This window comes from Ascaphus truei, chromosome 2 (genome assembly GCF_040206685.1).
Source record: "Ascaphus truei isolate aAscTru1 chromosome 2, aAscTru1.hap1, whole genome shotgun sequence".
Lineage (NCBI taxonomy): Eukaryota > Metazoa > Chordata > Amphibia > Anura > Ascaphidae > Ascaphus > Ascaphus truei.
The window spans coordinates 438,220,723-438,247,220 of NC_134484.1; the positions used below are offsets into that span (position 1 = coordinate 438,220,723).

Genomic DNA, 26,498 nt, shown 5'->3' on the forward strand with positions numbered 1-26,498 from the left:
TTTTACTTTGCTGATTTTAATAATAAAACACAATTCAACATATTATAAATCCCCGTGCTGGGATTATAGCCCCCTCTTTTATTCTGCACATCACGAGTATAGTGTGCTCACAGGGGGAAACATGATAGAGGACATGGAGTGCTCCAAGAAAGAGATGTCTGCCTTCCAGGACAAACTCTATAAAATAGCTACAGAAAATGTACAGTGCCACGCCCTCTAACTGTACCAATGCAGCAGTATTCTGGGTCTTGTAAGACCACCTGTACCTGTTAACCATTGTTTTTGTAAGCTGACTAGCTAAGGAGACTCCCATTGGAATTGCTTGTAAGTGCCTCCATCCAGCACAAGTATAGGAACCACAGTGGTACCTATCTTATGTGCACTATGTTGGAAGCTCTGCAGCGCATGGACAGAAGTCTGTTTTTAGGCGTGGTTTAAATATCACAGAAACCCCTTTTTTTACAGCTGTTCTTTTTATTTATGCACAGTCTACTGAATGATCTCTGCAGTTATGTTTTATTTTCATAAAAATGTGTAAACTCATTTTTATCTTTCAGTCACAATGTGTAAATAGGACTGAACCGATCATTCTTTATTATGAGCAGAACGCCCGCGTGCCAGTACACTCTCTCTTGCATTGTTTTGGGAATATGTAGCAGAGAAAATATTAACGATCCCAACATCTTTACTCCCAGTGGTTGGTGTTTTTGGCATCTTGACGCCCAGGCGGAGTTTCTTTTCCCTTGAGCTTTGAGTCCTATACGATGCTCCTGCTTCTTTGTTTGTCTTTCCCTTTTTTAAAGCATTTGTTTTCATGTCTAATGTCATCCCGTCTGTGGTTAACATTTTCAGGCTTCCTTATAGCATGTTTTATTAACCCTGTGTGTGTTCCATTTTCTCGGTTGTAAGAATAATCCATTAGAATTTAACCACGATGGTATGAAGAAGGCTGCTGTTGAAAAAGCTAAAAAGGTAAACTCACAAAATCATCTGTTATGGTTAAACATGGAATCAAAGCATTGCTTTAGCGTAGCAGTTCTGATTGTAATGGAAACCATGCCCCAATATAAAAATTGATGTTGCAAAACAATGTCATTTGATAAAAAATAATATAATTTAATTTTGTTGATATTCAATATAAACCGTTGCCTTAAAAGTGTGTTTCACGTGTTAAGTGAAATGTTAATAAATGGTGCAAAGTTATCGGAGTTGGTGACTCCAATGTGTAAACCACTTATTGCCCATTTCCTCTGTTTTAGTGCTAGAATGCTAAAATAATGAATATCAGGGAAACGAGGGCCCTCCAGAGTATTGCCATATACCGACAGATACCACCAGCTTCAGATGCAAGAGACCAATAAGATTAAACGTTACTATAGTCCCACCTGGCACTACAGAGGTGTGAAACGTACATGTCAAGAGAGATTACATATGCAGTCATTTGGTTAATTTCATACGACAGTGTTAATTAAACGGCGCATTAAACATGAACCCTCCCCCCAGACTCCTTTTTCTTATCACCTTATTTGCTATCATTTTCATTTAACGACGTGTATAAGGCTTCACCACAGTTAGTGGTATCTTTTTCAATTGCATTTACATTTTTGTTTGGCGGCTTGGCCCTTTTAACATGCATGAATTGACTATTTGTATTTATTTTTGGGGGGTTTCATGCTTTTTTGTTTAATGACATGAAGCAAAATACCTCTTTGCCCTTCACCCCAATGTTGCAAATAATTTTTTTTTTAAATGTAACGTCTGCTTACATAAAATTTTTTTTTTTTTTTTTAAGTAGAATATAAATCTTTGTTGTTTGTATTCATATAAATCTACAGGTGTGTGTAGTTTGTGCACAACATGTTTAATACGTTTGTGGAATTATCTTGTTAAGCCAGAGCGATGACTGGCTCGCAGAATTCTTTTACATTTTTATCCGTTTCATTACAGTCGGGAAAGAAAATCGGCAGCAGCCCTAACCCCTTTGTCTTATTTTCTGTTGGCCATACTGTGCAAGAAAGTAAGGTAAGAGGGTCTAATCATTTGTCTGGCAGTATTTAATAATTATATTGTATGAATTTATCACTGATCAATTCCAAAGGGCTGTACTTCAGAGACCTTTATACAGATATGTAATGCATATCTAAGAATTTACTGTGGTATAAGCGCTCTAGCACCGGATCCGCATGATATGCTTGATAATGATCATCCAAATAAATCCATAGCACTGGTACCGATTTTTTTTTTTAGTATTAATGCATAATATTGAAGTGTTATACAGTCCTCAAGGGTGACCAATAATCCCTGAAGGGGCAGAGCAAGGAGAAATATCCCACTACTCCACACCTAATTGGGATGAACCCTAGACCTCCATGAAACCACACAGATAATGCAATGTTGAATGAAGATTTCTGCTCACATCGCTGGAGTGTCCCCCTCCTGTGCTTGTCCTGGGGCGTGGTGCCACTAGTAGAAAGTCCAGAGCAATATCCCAAAAGATGTAGCGCACCGCCAAAGAGAGTGGGTCAAAAAGTAAGTTAAAAATAAATCTTTATTCGTCCATAAAAAAACGGAAGTGTCAAAACCTCCTGCATGTTTCGCGCGTGTAGCACTTTATCAAGGTGCTTTATCACTCCTTGATAAAGTGCTACACACACGAAAGATGTAGGAGGTTTTGACACTTCCGTTTTTTTATGGACGAATAAAGATTTTATTTTAACTTACTTTTTGACCCACTCTGTTTGGCGGTGCGCTACATCTTTTGGGATATTCCAGATACGTAATGCAGTCTGATTTTCATAGCAAAGAGGAGAAAGCAGCAATACTATTATATTTGTGCTAATCTGATGCTCACAAAGATAAAGTGACCACATTCAGTATTCAGTATGTAGTGTGATAGCAGTCAGACCGTGTTGAGGCCAAAGATGGATATCAAACAATCTAACTGTAATTATCATCTTATCCCAATCAAAGGTATTCCACGTTGAACTTGCAAGCAGAATTAGTGACACTGATTAAGTGTACAGTATAAAAGGCAAATGATTTACAGTAGTCCCAGATTCACCAAGATTATCAGCCCTTTATTCAACATGCTAGCTCGGGAAGAGATAAGTCCCATTCAAATAAAATGCTGATCGCTTAACACTATTGAATAGAAGCCGATTACTCATTTGTCACTTGAATCATTAACCACATTTCTGAGCAATATTCCTCAACCCTTTGCCAAGGTCTTGCCATCTTAGTGTCTGACTATGGACCATATTTACCACGTGGTGTTATTTCACAAGACACCTTATGTGCCATTCACTTGAATAGCACCGCTTAATAACTATAGGCTTATAAATTATAAGGGAGCCTGGTTGAAAACCTTGTATCGGCTCTTTGTGACCTGGGGCACGTCACATGATTTCCCTGTTCCTCAGGCACCAACATGAGACTAAGCTATATGGGGCAGTGACTCATTGTTCCTGGGAATTCTATAAGAATATGTAAGATTCATATGGGAACTAACATATTTTTTTAATTATTTAAGACAGCTGGACTGCTGCTGTAGTTTATATTTGTTGCACAGTTCTGGCAAGGCAGACCCGAAACACCATAGGAATTCCACTTTTCTGGTTTATACTCATTATACACTCCATGAAAGGCACAGACCTTTCTTGTGTTACCTACCTCCTGATCCAGTCCTCATATTATAGTTTTTTGTTACACATACTGACGGGCAGGTTGCTTACAGTACTATGAATGCTCCTCTTTACAGTACTATGAATGCTCCTCTTTATGGACATTGTTGGTGTTTAGGTTGTGACCGTTGTGACAAAGAAAACCTTACAATATTTAAAACCCAATTCAAGAAAGTACAGGCATACCCCGCATTAACGTACGCAATGGGACCGGAGCATGTATGTAAAGCGAAAATGTACTTAAAGTGAAGCACTACCTTTTCCCACTTATCAATGCATGTACTGTAATGCAATCGTTATATACGTGCATAACTGATGTAAATAACGCATTTGTAACAGGCTCTATCTATAGTCTCCCTACTTGCGCACAGCTTCGGTACAGCTAGGGAGCCGGTATTGCTGTTCAGGACGTGATGACAGGCGCATGCGTGAGCTGCCGTTTGCCTATTGGGCGATATGTACTTACTCGCGAGTGTACTTAAAGTGAGTGTACTTAAAGTGGGGTATGCCTGTAGTTAGTTTTGAATAAAGGTGTCACTAACCCTCACAGCCTTGCTTCTGTTAGACCAGGGGTTCTCAACTGCAGTCCTCAAGACCCCCCAACAGGTCAGCTTTTCACTGCCACTGATTGAGCCACCTGTGCTGAAGCAGCGATATCCTGAACCTGGGGTATCTTGAGCACTAGAGTTGAGAACCCCTGTGTTAGACCATTTCAATTTTAGGGTTGTACCCCTTTTTCATTTTTTTTCCATACCATTTATGTATGACCGCTAGTACAAATTCCACTGTTCGACCATTCAATGAGATTTTCAGTTAATGAACAGAAATGAAACTATAGAGCCAGAACCCTTGCTTAGATTATTCTTAACCTCATTTACTTGTATTGTAGGTTAAATACAAAACCGTTGAACCAGTGTGGGAGCAAGCATTCACTTTCTTCATCCACAATCCTAAACGGCAGGAGCTTGAAGTGGAGGTATTGTTTCTGCATACAGTGCTTAAATTGTGGTTGAGCATGAACTTTTTTACACTTTGATTAATTGAAAATAGGTCATAGTATTTTTCTGCCCTCTGCTGCAGTATATTACGAACTACCTCTGCCAGCAATGGGATTAAATATAATTATATGAAGTGAGTAATCTTTTTTTTTTTTTTTTTTTTAACTTTTTATTGTATCGTATTAATGAAAGACTTTTTTTGTCTCGGAAAAGCAGTAAACGTGATGCAGTGACTTATAAAAGTGTTATAGATGTGTTTTTAGTTATTGATGACTTGAACTTTGTGTTTTTAACTTTTAACACACGGAAGTATACAGAGGATGTCTATAACATGCGGTCAAAGGAACTCTTGATGCAAGTTAAACAGGGCATCCTTGGGCTGCAAAAAAAAAAAATCCATCACAGGGATAGCAGGAACATTAGGAGTGGCTAAATCAACAGTTTGGTGCATTCTGAGGAAAAAAAGAACGCACTGGTGAGCTCTCAACACAAAAAGGCCTGGACGTTCACGGAAGACAACAGTGGTGGATGATCGTAGGATCCATTCCATGGTAAAGAAAAACCCCTTCACAACATCCAGCCAAGTGAAGAGCACTCTCCAGGAGGTAGGCATATCATTATCCAAGTCTACCATAAAGAGAAGACTTCACAAGAGCAAATACAGAGGGCTCACCACAAGGTGCATACCATTCACAAGCCTCAAGAATAGAAAGGCCAGATTAGACTTTGCCAAACAATATCTAAAAAAAAAGCCAGCCCAGTTCTGGAACAGCATTCTTTGGACAGATGAAACTAAAATCAACCTGTACCAGAATGATGGGAAGAAAAAAGTATGGAAAAGGCTTGGAACGGCTCATGATCCGAAGCATACTACATCATCTGTAAAACACGGTGGAGGCAGTGTGATGGCATGGGCATGTATGGCTTACAATGGCACTGGGTCACTAGTGTTTATTGATGATGTGACAGAAGACAGAAGCAGCCGGATGAATTCTGAAGTGTATAGGGATATATTGTCTGCTCAGATTTAGCCAAATTCAGCAAAGTTGATTGGACGGCGCTTCACTTTACAGATGGACAATGACCCAAAACATACTGCGAAAGCAACCCAGGAGTTTTTTAAGGCAAAGAAGTGGAATATTCTGCAATGGCCGAGTCAATCACCTGATCTCAACCCGATCGAGCATGCATTTCACTTGCTGAAGACAAAACTTAAGGCAGAAAAACCCACGAACAAACAACTGAAGACAGCTGCAGTAAACGCCTGGCAAAGCATCACAAAGGAGGAAACCCAGCGTTTGGTGATGTCCATGCGTTCCAGACTTCAAGGAGTCATTACCTGCAAAGGATTCTCGAGAGAGTATTAAAAATGAACGTTTTATTTATGATTGTGTTAATTTGTCCAATTAGCCCCTGAAATAAGGGGACTGTGTATGAAAATGGTTGCAATTCCTAAACGTTTCATACGATCTTTTTGTTCAACCCCTTGAATTAAAGCTGAAAGTCTGCACTTCTATTTGGGTGAGTGAATGGGTTTGACTGGGTGAGTGGGTTGGTGGGTGAGTGGGTTGGTTGGTGGGTGAGTGGGTTGGTTGGTTGGTTGGTGGGTGAGTGGGTTGGTTGGTTGGTTGGTGGTTGAGTGGGTTGGTTGGTTGGTGGGTGAGTGGGTTGGTTGGTGGGTGAGTGGGTTGGTTGGTTGGTGGGTGAGTGGGTTGGTTGGTTGGTGGGTGAGTGGGTTGGTTGGTTGGTTGGTGGGTGAGTGGGTTGGTTGGTTGGTGGGTGAGTGGGTTGGTTGGTAGGTGAGAGGGTTGGTGGGTGGGTGAGTGGGTTGGTTGGTGGGTGAGTGGGTTGGTTGCTGGGTGAGTGGGTTGGTTGCTGGGTGAGTGGGTTGGTTGCTGGGTGAGTGGGTTGGTTGGTGGGTGAGTGGGTTGGTTGGTGGGTGAGTGGGTTGGTGGTGGGTGGATGGGTTGGTTGGTGGGTTGGTTGGTGGGTGGGTGAGTGACTGGGTGGGTGAGTGACTGGGTGGGTGAGTGACTGGGTGAGTGATTGGGTGGGTGGGTGACACTGACAGTGACTGGGTGGGTGACACTGACAGTGACTGGGTGGGGGACTTACCTTGACCGGGTGCGTGCTGGTGCTGCTTCCTTCTTCCGCCAGTCGCTTCCCCCCCTGCCCCGATTTACCTGCGGCAGCTGCCCGGGGTAGGAGGGGGGCGCGGGAGGTGGGCTCGTGGGGTGGATGGCGAGACTGGCGGGCTAATCCCGCGGCTGGTGCCCGAGGCAGGAGGCACGCGCGGGGGAAGTTGGGTTGGGGCACGCAGGGGAAGTTTGGTTGGGGCGCGCGCAGGGGAATCTCAATTGGCACTTCCCCTCTGTCCCACGTTGGGAGCGGGGGGAGTGGGCGGACCCACAGGCAGCAGGCGGGCCCAAAGGCAGCAGGTTGGCCCACATGCAGCAGGCCGGACACCCTGCTTGCCCTGCGCATGCGCGCAGGAACATCGCCAGCATTTATTTTTTTTAAACTTTTTTTTTAATTTAACGGGCATGGCCGTGCAGGGGGCCCTGGCTCACGGGGCCCGGGACGCCAGTACCCTCTGTCCCCCCCTGTTGGCAGCCCTGCCAGGAAGACTTATTGACCTCAGTGCTGCGGACAAGGAAGCAGGTCAGTGGCTCTGGGACAGTGTCTGCCATTATTGTGCTTCAAGGGGGTCCATGCTTCTGAATGGGACCCCCCACAGTGTTAATCCTCAGGTGATGTGACTATGGCACTGAGGACAGTAAATCTTGCTACATCTGTGTGAGGTGTATGATGCACAGCGTGAGTCTATCTTTTGTGTTTCCGCAGCACGTTCTGTACGATACTTGGAGGGGAAAGTGTCATTGCGATCACCGCAGGTTCTGTGGTGGCTCTCTGTCTTTATCCATTTCTCACATTAGTATCTGTACAAGTTATTTGATCACCATGAGGGCAGATTTCATTATTAGATGGGGACTGTCACTATCTCCCCTAAATTCTGAGGGGACTATTGGAATCACAATCTGATTACACCCTGTTTAGGAGGAGTGTAGTATTCATGTGAATACTTGCTTTAAATTCAAAATGAGAGACATAAGAGATTACATGTACCATTGATTATTTGGGAAGTAATATAATATATCTATATTATATAAGGTTTGAAATGGAATACAATCAACCATATAGGCCACACATCAGAACATACAAATACGGTCGTCTGATACCTCTAGTATTTCACCTGTTATGAATACTCTGGGTATACAGCACATTGGCGTTTGGTTATACCCAGGGACGTTTAAGACCTTCGTAGGCCCTAGGCACTTTTATTTCTAGAGGCCTGTGTGTCCGATATTTTTACTCATTTTGATGCTAATTTCATCGTTTGCTTGTTTCTTTCGATACCAGCGATATTTGGCATCGATACTTTTGTTTCGGTATTTAAAGGTATCGATACTTCGAAGGCATTTTAAATTAAAATTTTCCGTTTTCTCTTAATTTTGTGATTTTTTTGTTTTGTTTTGTTTAGGTATTTTTTTCAAGTGAAATATTGTAGGCCCTAAAAGATTTTATGGTGTGTGTGTCTATATATCTCGTACTGAATGGTTACCTCCCAGCTCAGTATTTTCTTGTTTGTTTTTTTATTTATTTTTTGCAGGTCAGAGATGAATACCATCAAAGTTCCATGGGAAATATAAAGGTTCCTCTCAGCCAGTTACTATCTAGTGAAGAACTTACTATGAATCAGAGGTTCCAGCTGAACAATTCTGGTCCTAACAGCACTCTTAAAATGAAGATTGCACTCAGGGTATTTTATGTTTTGCATTGTTTTTGTGTTGCAGGCATGAAGTACATGTTGTGGAAAACCTGTACATATTACCGCGCTCCTCCCTATAGAAGTTTGCTGCTGGTGAAAAGATAGGCCTTACATATAGAAAAATAAAAAGAACTATTCCTGCGCTCCTACCAATTGGGCTAAAATAAATAATAATCTCATGAATAAGGGTTATTTAGTTAAACCCTTTGGCCAACAACGTTATAAGCCTACAGCCAACGTCAAGGCACAACCGAATTTGCAGGTATCTACCCTGAATTTATGTAATTATTGTCCCATAGACTAGTGAAAATGTGACAAAGCCCTGAAGGGGTTAAATAAAGCATATACTTTTGTGAGTAGTGCAATTAAAAGCTGGCTAAAGCAGTATCATAGTTTCCTTACTATAGAGATAAACTATGGGTGCACAAATTCCCTGGTGTGAATATAATAAAACTTACATATATGTCTTTCTGCCAGCCTTATACATTCACTTATTCTTGGAGGGTGATGTGCAGACTGACACTGAAGTGTAATATACTGTACCTGTACTAATTGGAAAATTGGTAGGGGCTCTTTCCTGTAGGGAGGAGACATAACCTCCAAGGAAATGCTATGTAAAGCAGATGAGCCAATAAAGCTACCCTTATGACGTTTCAGTGACACTATATTAAAATGCCCTTTTGGAGTATGCAGCAAGTAAAAGGATTGGCCTATTATTAAGGCCCGTTCTATACTGCATGCGGCCGTGCGTGCCTATGTGAACGTGTGTGCACGAGCCACATGCTTTTCCCTGTTATAGAGCCGGGAGCTGCAGGTACTGTGTTGTGTGTGTGTGTGTGTTGTGTGTTGTGTGAGTGAAGAAAGTCACAAATAAGATTTTTTTTAAAGAAAAAAAAGTTTAATAAATATTTTTTTATTTTATTTGTGCAATCATTGACACATACACACACACACACACACACATCCATACAAACACACATACATGCACACATACACACACATACATACATTTGAGCGCCGGTAGCGGCGCAAAATAATCTTTTCCCCGTCTTCGCCGCTTTCTGTCGGCTCCCCTCTCCCTGCCATGCGTACGCGCGGCCCTTGTATAGAAGGGATGGCTGACCTAAGCCATCTATAACTGCCGTGCGCGCGCACGTCGTAGCACGCCCCAGCAGTATAGAACGGCCCTAAGACTGTACATATTAGCACGCTCCTCCCTATAGCAAACTTCTACAGGGAGGAGCGTGGTAATATGTACCGTCTACCACAAATGTTAGGCCAATCCTTTTTCTTGCTGCATACTCCATACGGGCATTTTAATATAGTGTCACTGATAATAAGAGGGGCTGAGGTCTAATATCACACTGGAACTCTGACCCCCCTATTTCTAAACCTACGTTACTGAGGTTCCTGTCACCACTGAAAGAGGTTTAATATCTACACTTATATATATATTTATTTATAAAATGTTTTACCAGGAAGTAATATATTGAGAGTTACCTCTTGTTTTCAAGTATGTCCTGGGCACAGATTTAAGACAAATAATACATGTTTACACTGCCTTATTTAACCACATCCCATGTGAGTGGGAGATAATACGTTTTGCTGTGTTGCACTATTGTCTCCCCTTTTCTTTACATATACCTGGGAGTAGTGTTGTACCAGGCCCTCTCAGTTGCCGGGTGCACAGGGAAAAATAGAAATGTTCCCGTACCCGGCCGGGTAGCATTGAATTACCTGCAGCTGGTGGCGGAGGGTGAGGAGGATAGCATACACAGATAGAGGATGAGACACGCACTCAGTCACATAGGTAACAGGGGTGGGGTACTTAGCTGCCGGTGCGCTGGTTCTGGGGAGCTCCTGAAGTCCCAATATGATCCAGTAAACAATGAAGAAACAGGCACACGGTCTTAATCATCAAGGAGGTTTAATGTGCCATAAAGACCAACGTTTCGGCAGTATAGTACTGTCTTTCTCAAGGTGAAGGCTACCAAACACTAAGGAACAGCATGAATATATTCATGATGATTAAGACCGTGTGCCTGTTTGTTCATTGTTTACTGGAGGGTGAGGAGGACCACGGTGAAATCGTGGGAGCTGCGGCAGGCATCCTGGTGGTGGTTGCAGCAGAGGACGTCATTGTGGAGCCGGTAGGAGCAGCGGAACACATCCTGTGGGAGCCGTGAAGCATGTGACCGGAGCAGGAGCATTACTTTTGGACAGCCGGGGAGGAGATGTCACTGACCCGCCCCCGTCACCCCCACTCCGCACTGTTTTGGGCACTATGTCCTAGGCCTAATTGCAGCTGTAGGGGCTCAGTGCCAAGCATGAGCGAGCGTCAGCACGCTTCAGCGAGCAAGCGCTTACCATGGACGAGGCCTAAGGCCCCGGACATGCTTACTGCTTGCTGGCGGAAGCGTGCTGACGCGCGCTCCCGCTCAGCACTGAGCCCCTACAGCCGCAATTAGAGCGCGCTTGTGGAAGCGCAGGTCTTGGGGGGGATTTAAAATTCCCCCGCTTGCCGGCGAGACAGACCGGTCACGTGAGCGGTTCGCCCCCGGCCAGTGACGCGCCCGCCGCAACCGCAAGGCCAGGGAAAGCACCTGCTTTCCCTGAGCCTCAGCACGCCAGCGGTAAGCGTGTCCGGGGCCTAAGTCTTCTGCTGCTCAGGACCGAGGGAGCAAAGCAGAACGGAAGTTATGGTCTTTTTTTTTTTTTTTTTTTCTCGGAGCTGCACTACCATCTATGGTTTTCTTATTGTGACGTATATTGTTCTCATTATTTTTACTTTTCACATTTTACTGGGTTGTTTGTATATCACCTTTTGTTTTTAAATTATTATTATTATTATTATTTTAAAGTGAAATTTGCGCTTTAATCTTGCACTTTTATTTTCACTTGAACCAGGACCTGGTGGAGAAGATTCTTACAGTGAGGGGGGGAAAACATTTTTAGTGAGAAGGTTTAGGTAAAGTTCCATATTTACAGACAACAATTCATAAGACACCTTCTGCTTGCGGTACAATTGAAGCAGCCTTAAGGTGTCTTATGGAATAGACGTTTGCTTCTGCAGCAACAGCACCAATTATCCCTTTGTAGCAGCATTGTTTTAAGATAAGTAGAACAGGGGACAGTGGTAGCACCAAATATTTGCAAATACTGGTGAATGTAAGCATGAAATACATTAACATTTATCAGGTCGTTTAATCTTTTTAAAGGAACATATGTGATGTGTTTAACTCTGACAATGACGTTAAATAATCTTTGATTCGTTATCTTTCTGTGTTTAGTAGAAAAAATATACATGATATTACAAGCTGTGTATGAGTGTGCTAGAACACCACTCGTCAAAACTAAATGGTGTCTAATTCTCATAGATACTACATGTTGAGAAACCTGTGCGTTCTCCTGATGACCAGCAGACATCCCAGGTGAAGAGGCCCTCAATTTTCAAGGGGAAGCCGACTCAAACACCGCTATCTACAACTGCGGATACACACAAACCTCCTTCCACACCCAAACCGGACGTTCATAAAAGAGGTGAAAGCGGGGATAAAGGCAGCCCTCCGAACGCAAGTCCCCAGAGGCCGACAGACCTGAACAAAAGCTCGTCCAGCCTGTCCGGTTCCAGTTTTTCCTTTTCTCCCTCGCACCTGACTGCGAAGGAGCCCACCCCAAGCATCGCTTCGGACATATCGCTGCCAATCGCCAGCCAAGAGCTGCGGCAAAGGGTGCGACAGCTTCAAAAGTAAGCGCTCACTTTCTGGCAATTTGTAGATTATGTGCATCACTTTGCTAACGACAAAGCCAAATGCAAGTTAAGGAGGAAAAGTAACAACTGAAGCTTTTACATTTTTGTTAATGGTGGTCAAGACGAATGGATATACATATTTTACATTCTATGCTACTAAAAAGAAAAAGGTTTTAATACTGTAGATGAGTATTTCATGGTGACATGTTAACCACCTCCCTGCTTTGTTGATGGATCAGAGTGGGACATATATATATATATATATATATATATATATATATATATATATATATATATATATATATTACATACATTTGGTCCTATGTCTACAAAGCAGTCTTCTGCCGTAAGACACCTTGTGGTGACACTGGAAGGCCCCTTACTGAAGCACATTGACTTGAATGAGTTGTATGGTGTCTTATGGAGGAAGACTACATAAATATGGCCCTTGATCTGTTAGCCCATTGGTGTTAAATGTTTTTCAAACTGGTTCTAAAGTGTTAATGCTAGAGTGGACAGCACACAACAGGGAGGTGTGATTTAAAGGTTGTTTCAGTAATCAGATCTCCGCTATCATTTCAAAGTGTGATAGATTAAACCACCTTGAAGAAACCTGTGAGGTTTCAAAAACTTATTTTGGTCACTTTTTAGATGTATTCACCTGGAACAAATGTACACACTGTGTATTTTATTTCGGGTATTTGTTGTTTAATCCTTTTTTTTTTAAGTTGTCTTGACTTAATAATTTCTAGTGTACCGTGTTCTTTGTCTATCCAGCACTGAAGGGTTCAAGCACTACTGTTGAGAAGGAATGTTAGACCTGTTCCGGAACAGCCTTAGTACAATGAACCATGTTACAGCCAAAGCGTAATAACTCAGCATGGTTTTAACCAACTAGATAAAGACTTATAAGGACAGAGATTGTCAGCACAGTTGGATTTCTATGAACATGTTTGTAACGAAAATTACATTTTTTAATATTGAGCTATGTTGAATGTGTAGAGCTGAACGAAAAACAAGTGGAAATGGTAAAGAAAAAAGGGTAATTACTCTACATTCAGTAGAGATGTCCGATAATAATAGGCTTCTTTCTCTTTTCAGCGGGTCAACCATGGCTCAGTCTCCACTAGGACAGATCCATTTAACCATTCGTCACAGCTCTCAAAGAAATAAACTCATGGTGGTTGTACATTCCTGCAGGTAAGCAACCACTTCATGTTGTAGGTATTACTGGGGCGAAGTAAAAGTATTATGGAAACATGGAAGACACTGAAAAGACCTAAAGGTCTTTGAAGAATGCAGTGGACATGTAGTATTGATAAGGACCATGAAGTACTCTCAAGGGGTTTGGGAAAGAAGGGATGAAGAGTACATTGTAGTCCATGTAATCACTTTTTGTATGTGTATGTAGCCCTGTAAGCTTTTCAGAGTCCATATCTGTATAGGTTGCAAGCCTAAGCCTCGGATATAGTGCAGGCGCGCGCGCGCGTGCCTGTCGTTTGAGCGATGTAGGGACTTTGATTTTTGCGCAACAGGGAGGCGTGGACGTGACATCACCAGGCTGGTTCGCCCTGATTGGTTGAAACGCCCACATGATGCAGCCGTCACGCGAAAAATCTAAATGTTGGCTCAAAATTATGCGCCGCCGTGCTTCTTCATGCGCGTGGTCGCACACACTATGGCCGGCCTCATAGCGGTATTGCATGTTGTTCGCGCCTCGCACGCATCACGGCCGCGGCCTAAGTAGGCAGTTTATTTCATGGCTTTTGGGCATATTATACGGCCACTTCCACAGACTGCACAGCAATGAAACACCTCATACACTGTATACTTTGCTACTCTGCCATGGTGATCATTTAGTTTATGCAAAATGTAAAGGTTTGTTGGTTTTTAATATCCTTTTAAAAAAAATGAATCCAACTTGTTAAAGTATGTATGTCATATTCAGTTGTGATAGGCAAATACATACTGTATTAGAAATAAGGACAGAAAGTATAATGCAGAGAGATGATTGGAGATTCAAATGACTACATCAGCAGTGCCCCTGTAACTGTGTATACTTTGGCTATTGCCTAGGTCAGTGTTTCCCAATATTCTTCAGAATGGGGATAGGTATGTTTTTATAGATTCTGATGGTTAAGACCAATATATTCATATACAAAGAACCTTTGTTGTGTTTACAGAAACCTGATAGCTTTTTCAGAAGATGGCTCAGATCCATATGTCCGAATGTATTTATTGCCAGACAAGAGGAGGTCAGGAAGAAGAAAAACACATGTATTAAAGAAGAAATTAAACCCAGTATTTGATCAAACGTATGTCTATGTATATTTTTATTATTATTATAAATTTCGTTGTATAAGCATTTGTCTTGTCTTCTGCACAGCTGAAATGATGTTAACATGACTTGCTTAGGTTCTTAAGCAACTTCAGTGACTTATTGTGATGCTCTGAGCTAATTAAATGGAATCACCTTTCTACTTTTCACTAAATTATTACTAGATTCTATATTAACATTTGAAAACACAATAACAGGTTTACCACGTGCTTGCAATCTTATGTAGTCAAGTCACCCTCTTTTGCATACAGTATAAACAGAGCCACTATTGACAGGAGAGATCGAGCTGTAGTAACAGGACTTGGGAGGGGGATCACATTTCCTGTTAGAGAATGTGCATGATATTCTCCACTGGAAATGCATGATTGGAAACAGGAGTACAAGCTACTGTAATTGTTTTCAACCCTTAGGTTGCAATGACCTCTCAAGATGGTAAACAAGCCATTTCCAATCACTATATAAAATGGGTACAACACCCTCTTCTTTAGAACTGTCCTGAAATAATGCTAAAAGCTGAAATTATCTGCAGAGAAAATCGATATCGACCACCATGACAAAACCTGTGTTCTATTGAGGTGTTACGATGCCACTGTGGCCTAAAAGAACAACGATTGAAAAGCCTTTCATGTCTAAGATTGAAACATCAGTCAAGTAACGTGATTTAACCTTATGTGCTTTTTCCATAAAATGTATTATTTAACAACGTACTGGCGTTTTTACCTTAAGGCACCCTACTTACAAATGTAGTTTTATCTATATATGTTCAATTTATGCCAACTGACTGCAGCCTATCCTTAAACCAACTTTCAATTCAGGTGCAATATTTGCAGCTAGACCAATTTCCTTTTCGTTTGTACACTAACCTGTTGTGCTGCACGAGATGAAAAGCCTTTGCAAAAGTAGATCGAATTAACTGCATGGCCATGGTCTATAGCAGTTTCCCAACTCCAGTCTCGGGGAACCCCAACAGGTCAGGTGGGTCAATCAGCGGCTCAGTCATTTTGACTGAGCCACCTGTGCTGGAGCAGGGATTTCCTTAAGACCTGACCTGTTGGGGTTCCCTGAGGACTGGAGTTGGGAAACACTGGTCTATAGTCGTGCTTACCACTTCAAGGAAATGAATAAGGTGCGTTTGGCATGACCTATCCCTCATGAATCCATACTAATCATTTTGTTATCCAAAAGGTATTCCTGAAGATATTTCCTTTAATAAATCTTTATGTAACCTACAGGCCTATACTTCCCTGGTTGTGGTCTAGCTCCACTTTTAAAATAAAGGCATCACATCTGCTTTACGCCAATCTTGTGCTACATGTGGAAATGAGATCCTTGACTATTAAAGGGCTCACTGAACGTTGCTCCTCAAGAACCATTGGGTGCATGCCGTCAGGGTCATGTGCTTTATTTACCCTGATTTTATGAAGCTGCCTCTGCACCTCTTGCTGTGTTAGCCAAACATTAATTAAGGTTGTGGCTTCCTCTGCAGTATTATTTTTGCAAGTGTCTCATCTGTGGTGTATTCAGAGTCAAATAATTTCACACATCTGCTTTCTCCTGATTAATCACTTGTTTGCGCATCTCACACTGAAACTGTTCTATATTCTTTTTTTCTAAATTAAAAAAAAATGTCTTTCTCCAAAAGCATGATCTAAGTCCGGGGTAATCAACTCCAGTCCTCAAGCCCCCCAACGGGTCAGGTTTTCAGGATATCCCAGCTTCAGTATATAACAGGTGGGGTAGGGGAAGGGGAGAGAGGGAAAGCTCTTGCAACAGTCTGTGATAGTTTGAACGGTGCTAGGAGCTAAAAGTGTATATATTAACAAAATCTTGCTCGAGCAAGGAAAGAGCCCCTGTAGCTAGCAATCAATTCAAGTTGAGAAGATGATAGTCTAAAAATTTGCCTTTTAATTGGTTTAGATTATAAAAAAAATAGGGGAGGACATGAACAAGTACACGGTAGTAACCGTGTTGTGTACAGTATAACACAAATCGGTGCAATTTAACAGGAGGATTGGGTTCCTATATTACCAAACACCTAGTTACTTATGATGGGTTAGGTGATAAACCCCCCCAGTTTAGCTGGAGGGTCGTACAGTATATACCAGTAGCTTGACACAGTTGCAGTCCTAGATAATAACCAGTATATAGTATGAAATGTTCGGACAGGATAGGATGGTGAAGTTTGACAACTTATTTGTTATAAGTGTGTATATGTCATTTGACCTACACCGAATGTTAACTCGGATAGGTTCTAAGAATAATATACCCCCACCTTCTTATGTCCCAATTAGATGTGATGTTGCAAAATTTGGTAGGATAACCACTTACCAAATACAATTCACATATAGTCCTACTGCATTTTGGCACAGTCCGCAGATAGATGTGAGCAGTGTTGCCACCTTCTACTGAAAGCCAACCCAGAGAATTTTTATTATTTTTTCAAATTCCCTTACTTGGGGCGGTGGCGTCTCTGGCATCCTGCTGCAATTTCCCCTCCAACTGCAGTGAATATGGCTGCACGTAGCATCATGACGTCACGTAGCGTCCCGTTGTCATGGCAACGCTGCGTCATTTAATGCCGCGCTCACTGCAGTTGAAGGGGGAATTGCAGAAGAAGGCCGGAGACGCCACCGCATCATGCCGCAACCCGCCGCCACCCAGAGATTGATGGGCTAAACCCGTAGCCCGGAGGTAATGCTCGAAACCCGGAATCTCCCGGTCAACCCCGGAGAGGTGGCAACCCTGGATGTGAGCGGACTGGGGGCCACAGCCGGTTAGAATCTACGTTGCAGGGCTAAGGATTAATAGGATCCAGGTTGGTGTGGTATATACTGATCAGGCACAATTCACATACAGTCCTATGTTCTGTTGGAGCAGGGACTGATTTAGCCACCTGTGCTGAAGCAGGGATATTCTGAAAACCCGACCGGGTGGGGGGGCTCTTCAGGACCACCCCTAATCTAAGTACTGGAATTATTTTAAAAAAATGATTTCCCTCACAAACCACACTTTATACAGTATATATAAAAGCACATTTGAGATGATTAAGTAGAACAGACATTTACATACTGTATGTTCTACTTTCAGCTTTGAATTCAGTGTTTCGCTACAAGACATTCAAAGAAGAACACTAGATGTAGCGGTGAAGAACAACGGGGGCTTCTTATCCAGAGATAAAGGGCTTCTTGGCAAGGTGGGTCCAAAATGTCTCTTTTCTGCATCTGTGGAAGACCTGGTATAAACGTGCTGCAAATCCCTGAAGACCTTGATGCATGTATTGCAAAAATAGGAATTTTCATTTCATGCAACTGATAAAGTTGTGACTAATTCAAATTTTACTTCTATTAACACTTCTATTAACACTTCAAGCCCCAGCCCCACATAGCAAAAATGCTCCAATAACATATATTTTTTATCTATGTGCATAGTTATTTATTTGTATTTGGGCATAGATGGGGCAAAACTCTTCTGTTGCATGTGGAAAAATGACCCATGGCTTAAACTACTGTAGCAATAACTTTGTAAGGAATGTTTTTGAGAAAGATAGATATAAATAGGTCACACTACATCAAGACGAAACAAGGTCTAATGTAGCGTGACCTATTCGGAACGCTCTCACAGGTTCTTATAGTGACACCTGTGGAAATAAATAATGCCATATAAATGAACTATCAAAGGCTGCATTCAAACCTGTAGTAATTTATCTAACTGAAATATTATAATGTATTTTCAACGAACATTCACACTGTAGCAAAGGGATGTATCGGAGGAGAAGCAAGATTTGGAGCATATTGTTTTTATTGGGTAAAGTAAATAGCAATACCGTCCAGTAAATAAGATAAGGGGACATACAGATGTAGCAAGACTTGCTGTTCGTCTTGCTGACGCAGCTCGCGGTGCGACGATCGCGGCCTGAACAGATTTATGTGGTGGGGGGGTCCAAACCGGAAGCATGGTCCCTACCTCGCAGCAAAATCGAGGGGAAGACTCTATCCCCAGTGCCGTGGCCGCTTGTTTTTTGAGCCACGGCAACCGGGGACAGTAAGTTGGGCTACATCTGTATCTACTAACCAGTCTTCTGTCACAAGCCTCTTTCTGGCACTTAACCTTACAGCCCATTGACGCGTCTATCTAATTATGATGTTAAAAAGGAAGCAAATATTTAATGAGACATATATAAAAGAAAAATAACCCCAAAAAAACATTATAGATATATATCTATATACTTAAGTTATGGTGGGTAAAAAAAAAGTGACAAAAACCCTCCACAGCAAAGCATATAGAAAATGGAAATATTACTGTATGCTCATTTGCATGTCTTAGGTCTGCAACCCCGCCTTTCACCATTATCACACAGCACTTCCACTACAGCAAGGGATTCTGGGAAATGACATGCAAATGAGCACACAGTGCCACCTTTTGCTTCAAAACCATTAACATGGTTCCCTATAGAGTTAAGCTTGCTGCATGGTCACAACTTTGAGCACAGCCAGGGTTAAGATGCATAGCCAGTAAACCCACCCACAGACAGCCGTTTCGGCCTTAATGGTTATACTGGCTTTGCAAAAATGAAACAAGGATAGGTTTTACCATACTTGGTTAAGTTATGGTGGGTAAAAAAAGTGACAAACTCTCCACAGCAAAGCATATAGCAAATGGAAATATTACTGTATTGTACACCTGTCCTTGCTTCATTTTTGCACAGCCTGTATAACCAACCCCACACTGAGGAGACCCATTAAGGTCGAAATGGCTGTTTGTTATGTCCTGATATCTGATATGTAAAATCATAGAATTCAAAGAGGGTGTACTTTCTTTTTCACACAACTGTATATTACATATATATATATATATATATATATATATATATATATATATATATATATATATATATATATATATATATATATATATATATACATATACATATACATATACATATACATATACATATACATATACATATATACATATATACATACACACACACACACACACACGTCCGGAAATAATTGGACACTGACACAATTTTCATAATTTTGACTTTGTACGCCACCACAATGGATTTGAAATGAAACAACCGAGATGCAATAGAAGTGCAGACTTTCAGCTTTAATTCATGGGGTTGAACAAAAATATCGTATGAAACGTTTAGGAATTGCAACCATTTTCATACACAGTCCCCTTATTTCAGGGGCTCAAATGTAATTGGACAAATTAACACAATCATAAATAAAATGTTCATTTTTAATACTATCTCGAGAATCCTTTGCAGGCAATGACTGCTTGAATTCTGGAACGCATAGACATCACCAAACGCTGGGTTTCCTCCTTTGTGATGCTTTGCCAGGTCTTTACTGCAGCTGTCTTCAGTTGTTGTTTGTTCGTGGGTCTTTCTGCCTTAAGTTTTGTCTCCAGCAAGTGAAATGCATGTTCGATCGGGTTGAGATCAGGTGATTGACTCGGCCATTGCAGAATATTCCACTTCTTTGCCTTAAACTCCTGGGTTGCTTTCGAAGTATGTTTTGGGTCATTGTCCATCTGTAAAGTGAAGCGTCGTCCAATCAACTTTGCTGAATTTGGCTGAATCTGAGCAGACAATATATCCCTATATACTTTAGAATTCATCCGGCTGCTTCTGTCTTCTGTCACATCATCAACAAACACTAGTGACCCAGTGCCATTGTAAGCCATGCATGCCCATGCAATCACATTGCCTCCACCGTGTTTTACAGATGATGTAGTATGCTTCGGATCATGAGCCGTTCCAAGCCTTCTCCATACTTTTTTCTTCCCATCATTCTGGTACAGCTTGATCTTAGTTTCATCTGTCCAAATAATGCTGTTCCAGAACTGGGCTGACTTTTTTAGATATTGTTTGGCAAAGTCTAATCTGGCCTTTCTATTCTTGAAGCTTATGAATGGTTTGTACCTTGTGGTGAACCCTCTGTATTTGCGCTCGTGAAGTTTTCTCTTTATGATAGACTTGGATAATCATGTGCCTACCTCCTGGAGAGTGTTCTTCACTTGGCTGGATGTTGTGAAGGGGTTTTTCTTTACCATGGAAAGGATCCTACGATCATCTACCACTGTTGTCTTCCGTGAACGTCCAGGCCATTTGGGGTTGCAGAGCTCACCAGTGCATTCTTTTTTTCTCAGAATATACCAAACTGTTGATTTGGCCACTCCTAATGTTCCTGCTATCTCTCTGTTGGATTTTTTTAATTTTTTTTTTGCAGCCTAAGGATGCCCTGTTTCACTTGCATTGAGAGCTCCTTTGACCGCATGTTGTGGGTTCACAGCAACAGCTTCCAAATGCGAAATGCCACACCTGGAATCAACTCCAGACCTTTTACCTGCTTAATTGAGGATGAAATAACGAAGGAATAGCCCACACCTGTCCATGAAACAGCTTTTGAGTCAATTGTCCAATTACTTTTGGTCCCTTGAAAAAGATGGGGCTACATATTAAGAGATGTAATTCCTAAAGCCTTCCTCCAATTTGGATGTGAATACGCTCAAATTAAAGCTGATAGACTGCACTTCAAGCCCATATTCATTACTTAACTTTAACTTGAATTTAGTTTGGCACGCAGCCGAAATAACAAAACTTGTACCAGTGTCCAATTATTTCCGGACCTAACTGTGTGTGTGTGTGTGTGTGTGTACTTAAACATACAGAACAGCAAATATATATTTACTATTCTGTATGTTTAAGTTTACACATGCTCCTATTCTGAGTCCCCAGTTTTATTTTGTGCTTGGTTCATCTCCTGCAAGTCCTGTCCCTGTTCTAGAAGTTTAAATGTTTTCTCTTTTTCCAGTTGCTGGTAGAACTTGCCTCAGAAGAAGTTACCAAAGGATGGACACTGTGGTAAGCATGAAATATAAGAGGATATCTAACATTCTCTTTATCAACGTAATGAAAGTGATCAATAACTGTACAAATGGTATAAGATTTAAAACACATTATATGTTATGTGGACAGCACTATTTGTTTGGAGCTAAACAAACACACACACACACAGAAACTGCAGCTACAAGCAAACTGCAGACAGCCACTTACTTTGCAGCTATACAAACACTCTCTCTCGCTCCTCAACTCAAAATGAAGCTCTGTTCACGGAGAGAGGGGGAGGAGTCACTGCCTGCTGCTATCTAGTATTGGATCGTTTTCACCAAGGAGAAATTGTTTTGAATGAAAAATAAAATGTATTATCAAAAATAGAGAATTTAAATGGCGAACCACCTATTCTCTAGCAAGAAGCACACTAATGGTGCACACCGGGGCAGTTAAAACGTAACATTTAATAATTCCACAGTTAATAAAAGTCTACACATGCACAAAAAATTTGATATTTAAAGTGTGTATAATATAATCATAAAAATAACAGGAGGTGTGAGGATGAGATCTCTTGTAGTTGCTGTGTAACAACTGTACTGAACAACTCTAGTGCAATATGTTTACAACTACTAATATGCTGCAATCATATACACTGGATTCCAATTGGTGTGTATTAGCAAATATGTGTAGTGGTGTTGTCCACCACAGACGTCTATGAATATATTATTGTTGAGCAAATCTGGATATGTGCTGTCACGCCACCTATTGTGGCTGAACTTGTTGGATATCAGCTAATCACAATTGGACAACACCACTACACATATTTGCTAATACACACCAATTGGAATCCAGTGTATATTATTGCAGCAAATTAGTAGTTGTAAACATATTGCACTAGAGTTGTTCAGTACAATCTGCGGGTGAAACGCGTTAGAGGCGCAGGGGTATGCGTCCCCCCTCTTTTTAACCATGCTTTATTAAAGGATTTGTTACACAGCACAGTCCAGCTTCAGCAACTTTTTTCATCTGCCTCGTGGTGCCCGATGAATTGCCTCTCCTCACCGGAACAGGTACACTTCTTCTGCTCCTCTCCAGAGACAGAGGCAACTCGCAGCGATTCAGTTTTAAACATATTCCCACAGTAGTTTGCCCTTATGCTCTACAGTGTAGCAGGCCCTTGCAAAGTCAAGGTCTTAAATAATACTTTTGTGTATCATTTGTTTTTTTCTTTTAGGTATGATTTAACTGAAGATGGACGGGCCGCTATTGCAAACTAGGCAACCAAACTTTTCATGGCACACCTTTCTCAGCATCTATACATGATGAATGCATTATGCTCACAGATGTACCAATATTATTTTTATAGATCCATTTATTTCATTACTAGACACCAGTCATTTTTTTTAACTCCTTTTTAAAAAAATATTTGCAGATCTTAACAAATCCTGTTAAGTTGAATTAGCTGTGCAGCTTTACCTTTTGTCTTATGTGCAATAGGGTGTTTTAATTACAATAAAACTATATGGCTGTTATCCTTTTATAAATAGGGAAATATGTTTTGCTTTATGCCTTGTATTGTATATCACCACTGTATACCATGTAAATATGTACTATTCTATTTTGTAGTAATTCTTTGTTGGTTCAATATTGATTTTTAATGATAAGCCTAATCAGTTTTAAAGGGCCCCGCAATGCATTTATAACACCAGTGTATTGCCAACACCTTCAGAAGAGAAAGGGTTGGCTAAAGGTAATTACCATATGAAAGAGCATATGGAGGTCTTTGGGGAAATAATACTCTATTGGCTTCAGTTGAAAAAACTTGTTTTTATGAAGTTGTAGTCTGTGTTCAATATCTGAAAGCGCAATTAAAGATAATATTGGAAAGCTAAAAAGCACATTTGTGACCCATTAAGGCATTACAAAAATCAGTGATGGTTTATTGCCATTTGGTTTTGTGTAATCCCACGTGTTTAAAGCGATTTTGATGGAGACCCTTGGGGGTCACCTATGTAAAAAAAAAAAAAAACTTGCTTTTTAAAATACTGTATATTAAATAGACTACTTACAGTTGTAGTCAGCCTGGAATGCAGAGGTATTGAGGAATAGAGTACGTCTTTACAATAGTCCCCAGTGACTTCATATAAGATGTGTTTTTTTTTATAAAGGATGAGACTTAAGTTTAACGGTTTCATTAAGATATGTTACACTGATGGACTGCAGCTTTAAATTGCCTTTTTTCACAAGTATTTAGAACTGAAAGATCACAGCAATACCACGGAATCCCAATCCACGGCAATCACAGCGAGGGACAGATCAATCATCAGAAATTATCAAGCCCAAAGACTGAAGGATGGCATTTTGCACTCTTGATTACTGTGACTATCGATCCAAAGCCTCACTTGGCTAACTCGATTTATTAGTCAGTATGGTGGGGGGGCTGCTGCAAACTCTGCGCAGTATGTGGTACAGCTGCTGCAGATGTTAATGACGGTCTCAGGAAGGGAGTGTTCACAAGCATGCTGACAGTGTGCCTCGCATGAGCAAGCACGCTAAAGAAGTACAACCCATGGTACTTTGCAGTTTATAACAGATACTGCCCTCAGGAAATAAAGTGGTTAAAGGGTTAAAAGACCGCCATGTTCAAACGGTTACTGGTGAAACGCATTGTCTGCTCTTGCCTGATTTTATTTTTTTTTCTGCTCAATGGCCCTTAATTCTACAATGTGCAAATAGTGCCTATTTAGTGCTATTGCATGGAAAACACTATGGACTTCAATGGGGCTTTCCATGCGATTGAGCCAAATCGGTGCCATCGCATTTTACAAAGTAAGAGCCAGTGTATGTAAAGGATGAAATCTGCGGTGTCGGACGTATGCATTTCCATTTGATGCAGCAGGGTAAAGCCATCTAGCATTATGTAGTAAATGGAGAAATGCATTTGGCCGTGAATACAGGTTTCTGGTTTAGCACCTTTATAGTTGTATTACCTAGTATTTTATCATTTAACGTTATCTATAACAACTCCCATTCATTGCTTACAGGATGTTGCTGGGATTTACTTTGCAGAACTCAGCGTTTATTACAGAGTTGTAGTTTTCCAAAAACTGAACCAAATACTTTAAAAGATCATTATACCTCTATTTTATTTCCTAAAACAAATGCGCGTTTCCCAAGTTACAGCTTCTTGTAAGGGTGGCTCTGCATCTTATAACCAATCCACGGGTGGAGAGCCATTGAAAACAATTTCAGTACTACGGTGTTGGATAAAGGATTTAAAAATAAAAAAAATCCAGAGTATTTTGTAGTCGCCTAACAGTGAAAAGTAGGTGAGGGGTGTAAGAATACATTACAAAAGGTACAGTTGGATGTGAATGAACTAGAAGTTCACAATTGCAGTTGTACTGCTTTCATAAACATATCCTACTGCTACCAGATATAGACATTAGACTTTGTGCTGTTATGACAGAAGTACTGTAAAAGAGTTCTCAAGTGGCAATCGAATAAATATAAAGACAATAGTTCATCTATGATGGGGAATAGGTTGATTTTCTTTAACATGCCTCACCATTGACTTGCTTATGGCCATGCAAGTAATTGTACATACTGTAGTGCCGGCGATTTATTCTAAAACAAACCTGGGGCAATCTCCAAAAAGACCCAGGTACATGCTGCAACATTTCACACATTTCTGCAGACAGACTAAGGGCCCATCGGATTAACAGCGGGGGTCCCTGGCAGTCCCATTCAAACTGAATGGGACTGCCAGGAACTCCGGTTGTGTTAATCCGATGGGCCATTAGCCTCTGCAGAAATGGCACTGAAATGTAACCAGCATGTACACAGCATGTACACAGCATGTACCTGGCTAGTTTAAGGCAAGTTTTAGAATACTCGTTGGCTCGTCTGTAGCAGGAACCTGCAAGAGCAGCATTTTGTACATATGCAGGGAACATAAATAGATACTTCATTGTAGGGAAAATAAATAGATACTTCATTGGGAGTAAAACTGGGAAGCAACAACACAACACAACACTCAGTCATGCATTGCTGGCCCCTCTAATGCAGAGCTGTGGTGCAAATGCCAAACATATTACAGTATATGATGTCCACATATATATATATGTACATTGGAACCTGTGACTAGTATAACACTATTTATACATTTTTAGTTGCCAGGGTGTCCAAGAAAAGGTCAATTTATTGCAAGTCCTTCAAATGGTTTGGGATTAAAATTAGTTTCTATTAGCCTGTTTATCGTTTTATTTAATAATAGGTGGTGTAAACATGAAACATGTTTGTTTATTTTTTTGCCACTTCGAGCCAAAGTGAACTTTCTGCAAACGCTCGCTCAAGAGTATCTTTAACATGGCGTGTATTTATCTTGTGCCTTAAATAATCACATGTAAATGTATCTTCATTATGAAAAAAAAACAATGTTTACTGTATTCAACCGCATTTATATTTTGTGTTTCTGAAAAAAATATGTATATAAGTGCTGTGTTCCAGCAATGAGCGGAAAATAACTATAAAGAGAGGGCATATAATCCAAACATGAATCAGTGTATCACTTGGATTTGGATTAAATAATTGCCAACTTGAAGTGTTTGTTTTCTTGCTACATGAAGACCTGAAATAGGCAGGGGTTCTCCTCGGAATACTTATTTTCATTCTTTTAGGAATTGTCTACCATGTCGAAATCTTTGACGGTCCATTTTGTTCACAATCCTAAACATTCACAGGCTGAATTCTCAAAAGAATGCACTCATTTGACCTGTAACATTCTAGCTCCATCTGCCCTGGATGTCTTGAAAGCATTGCAGATCTATCCATTGCCGCCTCTTCTGTTTCTGAAACTATTAAATGCACATATAGCGGGGCCATGTTATCTGGCCCCTGGTTATATCAGGTTGTTAAGAAGGGTAAGTGCACTAGGCACTTGAGAAAAAGATCCCTAGATGGCGCACCAAAATCCAAAAGATGTATTGTATAAACGTATTAAAACTTAATATTTAATTTAAATTAATCTAAAAAGAATTGGCACTGGAAGATATAACA

General features: G+C 40.9%; 1 protein-coding gene across 4 annotated transcripts in view; it reads left to right on the forward strand.

The window, feature by feature from the left end:
* Positions 1–26,043, forward strand: part of ESYT2 (extended synaptotagmin 2) — a 133,046-nt gene extending 107,003 nt beyond the window's left edge. For 3 of the 4 annotated variants that reach the window (XM_075587830.1, XM_075587832.1, XM_075587833.1), the window contains 9 exons: positions 1,948–2,022; positions 4,570–4,656; positions 8,349–8,498; positions 11,885–12,255; positions 13,360–13,458; positions 14,442–14,573; positions 17,684–17,789; positions 21,421–21,470; positions 22,675–26,043. In XM_075587830.1, the coding sequence (XP_075443945.1) occupies positions 1,948–2,022; positions 4,570–4,656; positions 8,349–8,498; positions 11,885–12,255; positions 13,360–13,458; positions 14,442–14,573; positions 17,684–17,789; positions 21,421–21,470; positions 22,675–22,717 (1,113 nt within the window). In that variant the 3' untranslated portion in view covers positions 22,718–26,043. Of the gene's footprint in view, positions 1–909; positions 973–1,947; positions 2,023–4,569; positions 4,657–8,348; positions 8,499–11,884; positions 12,256–13,359; positions 13,459–14,441; positions 14,574–17,683; positions 17,790–21,420; positions 21,471–22,674 lie in introns of all 4 variants that reach the window. The other variant, XM_075587831.1, reaches the window with a different exon arrangement.
* The last annotated feature ends 455 nt before the right edge of the window (positions 26,044–26,498 follow it).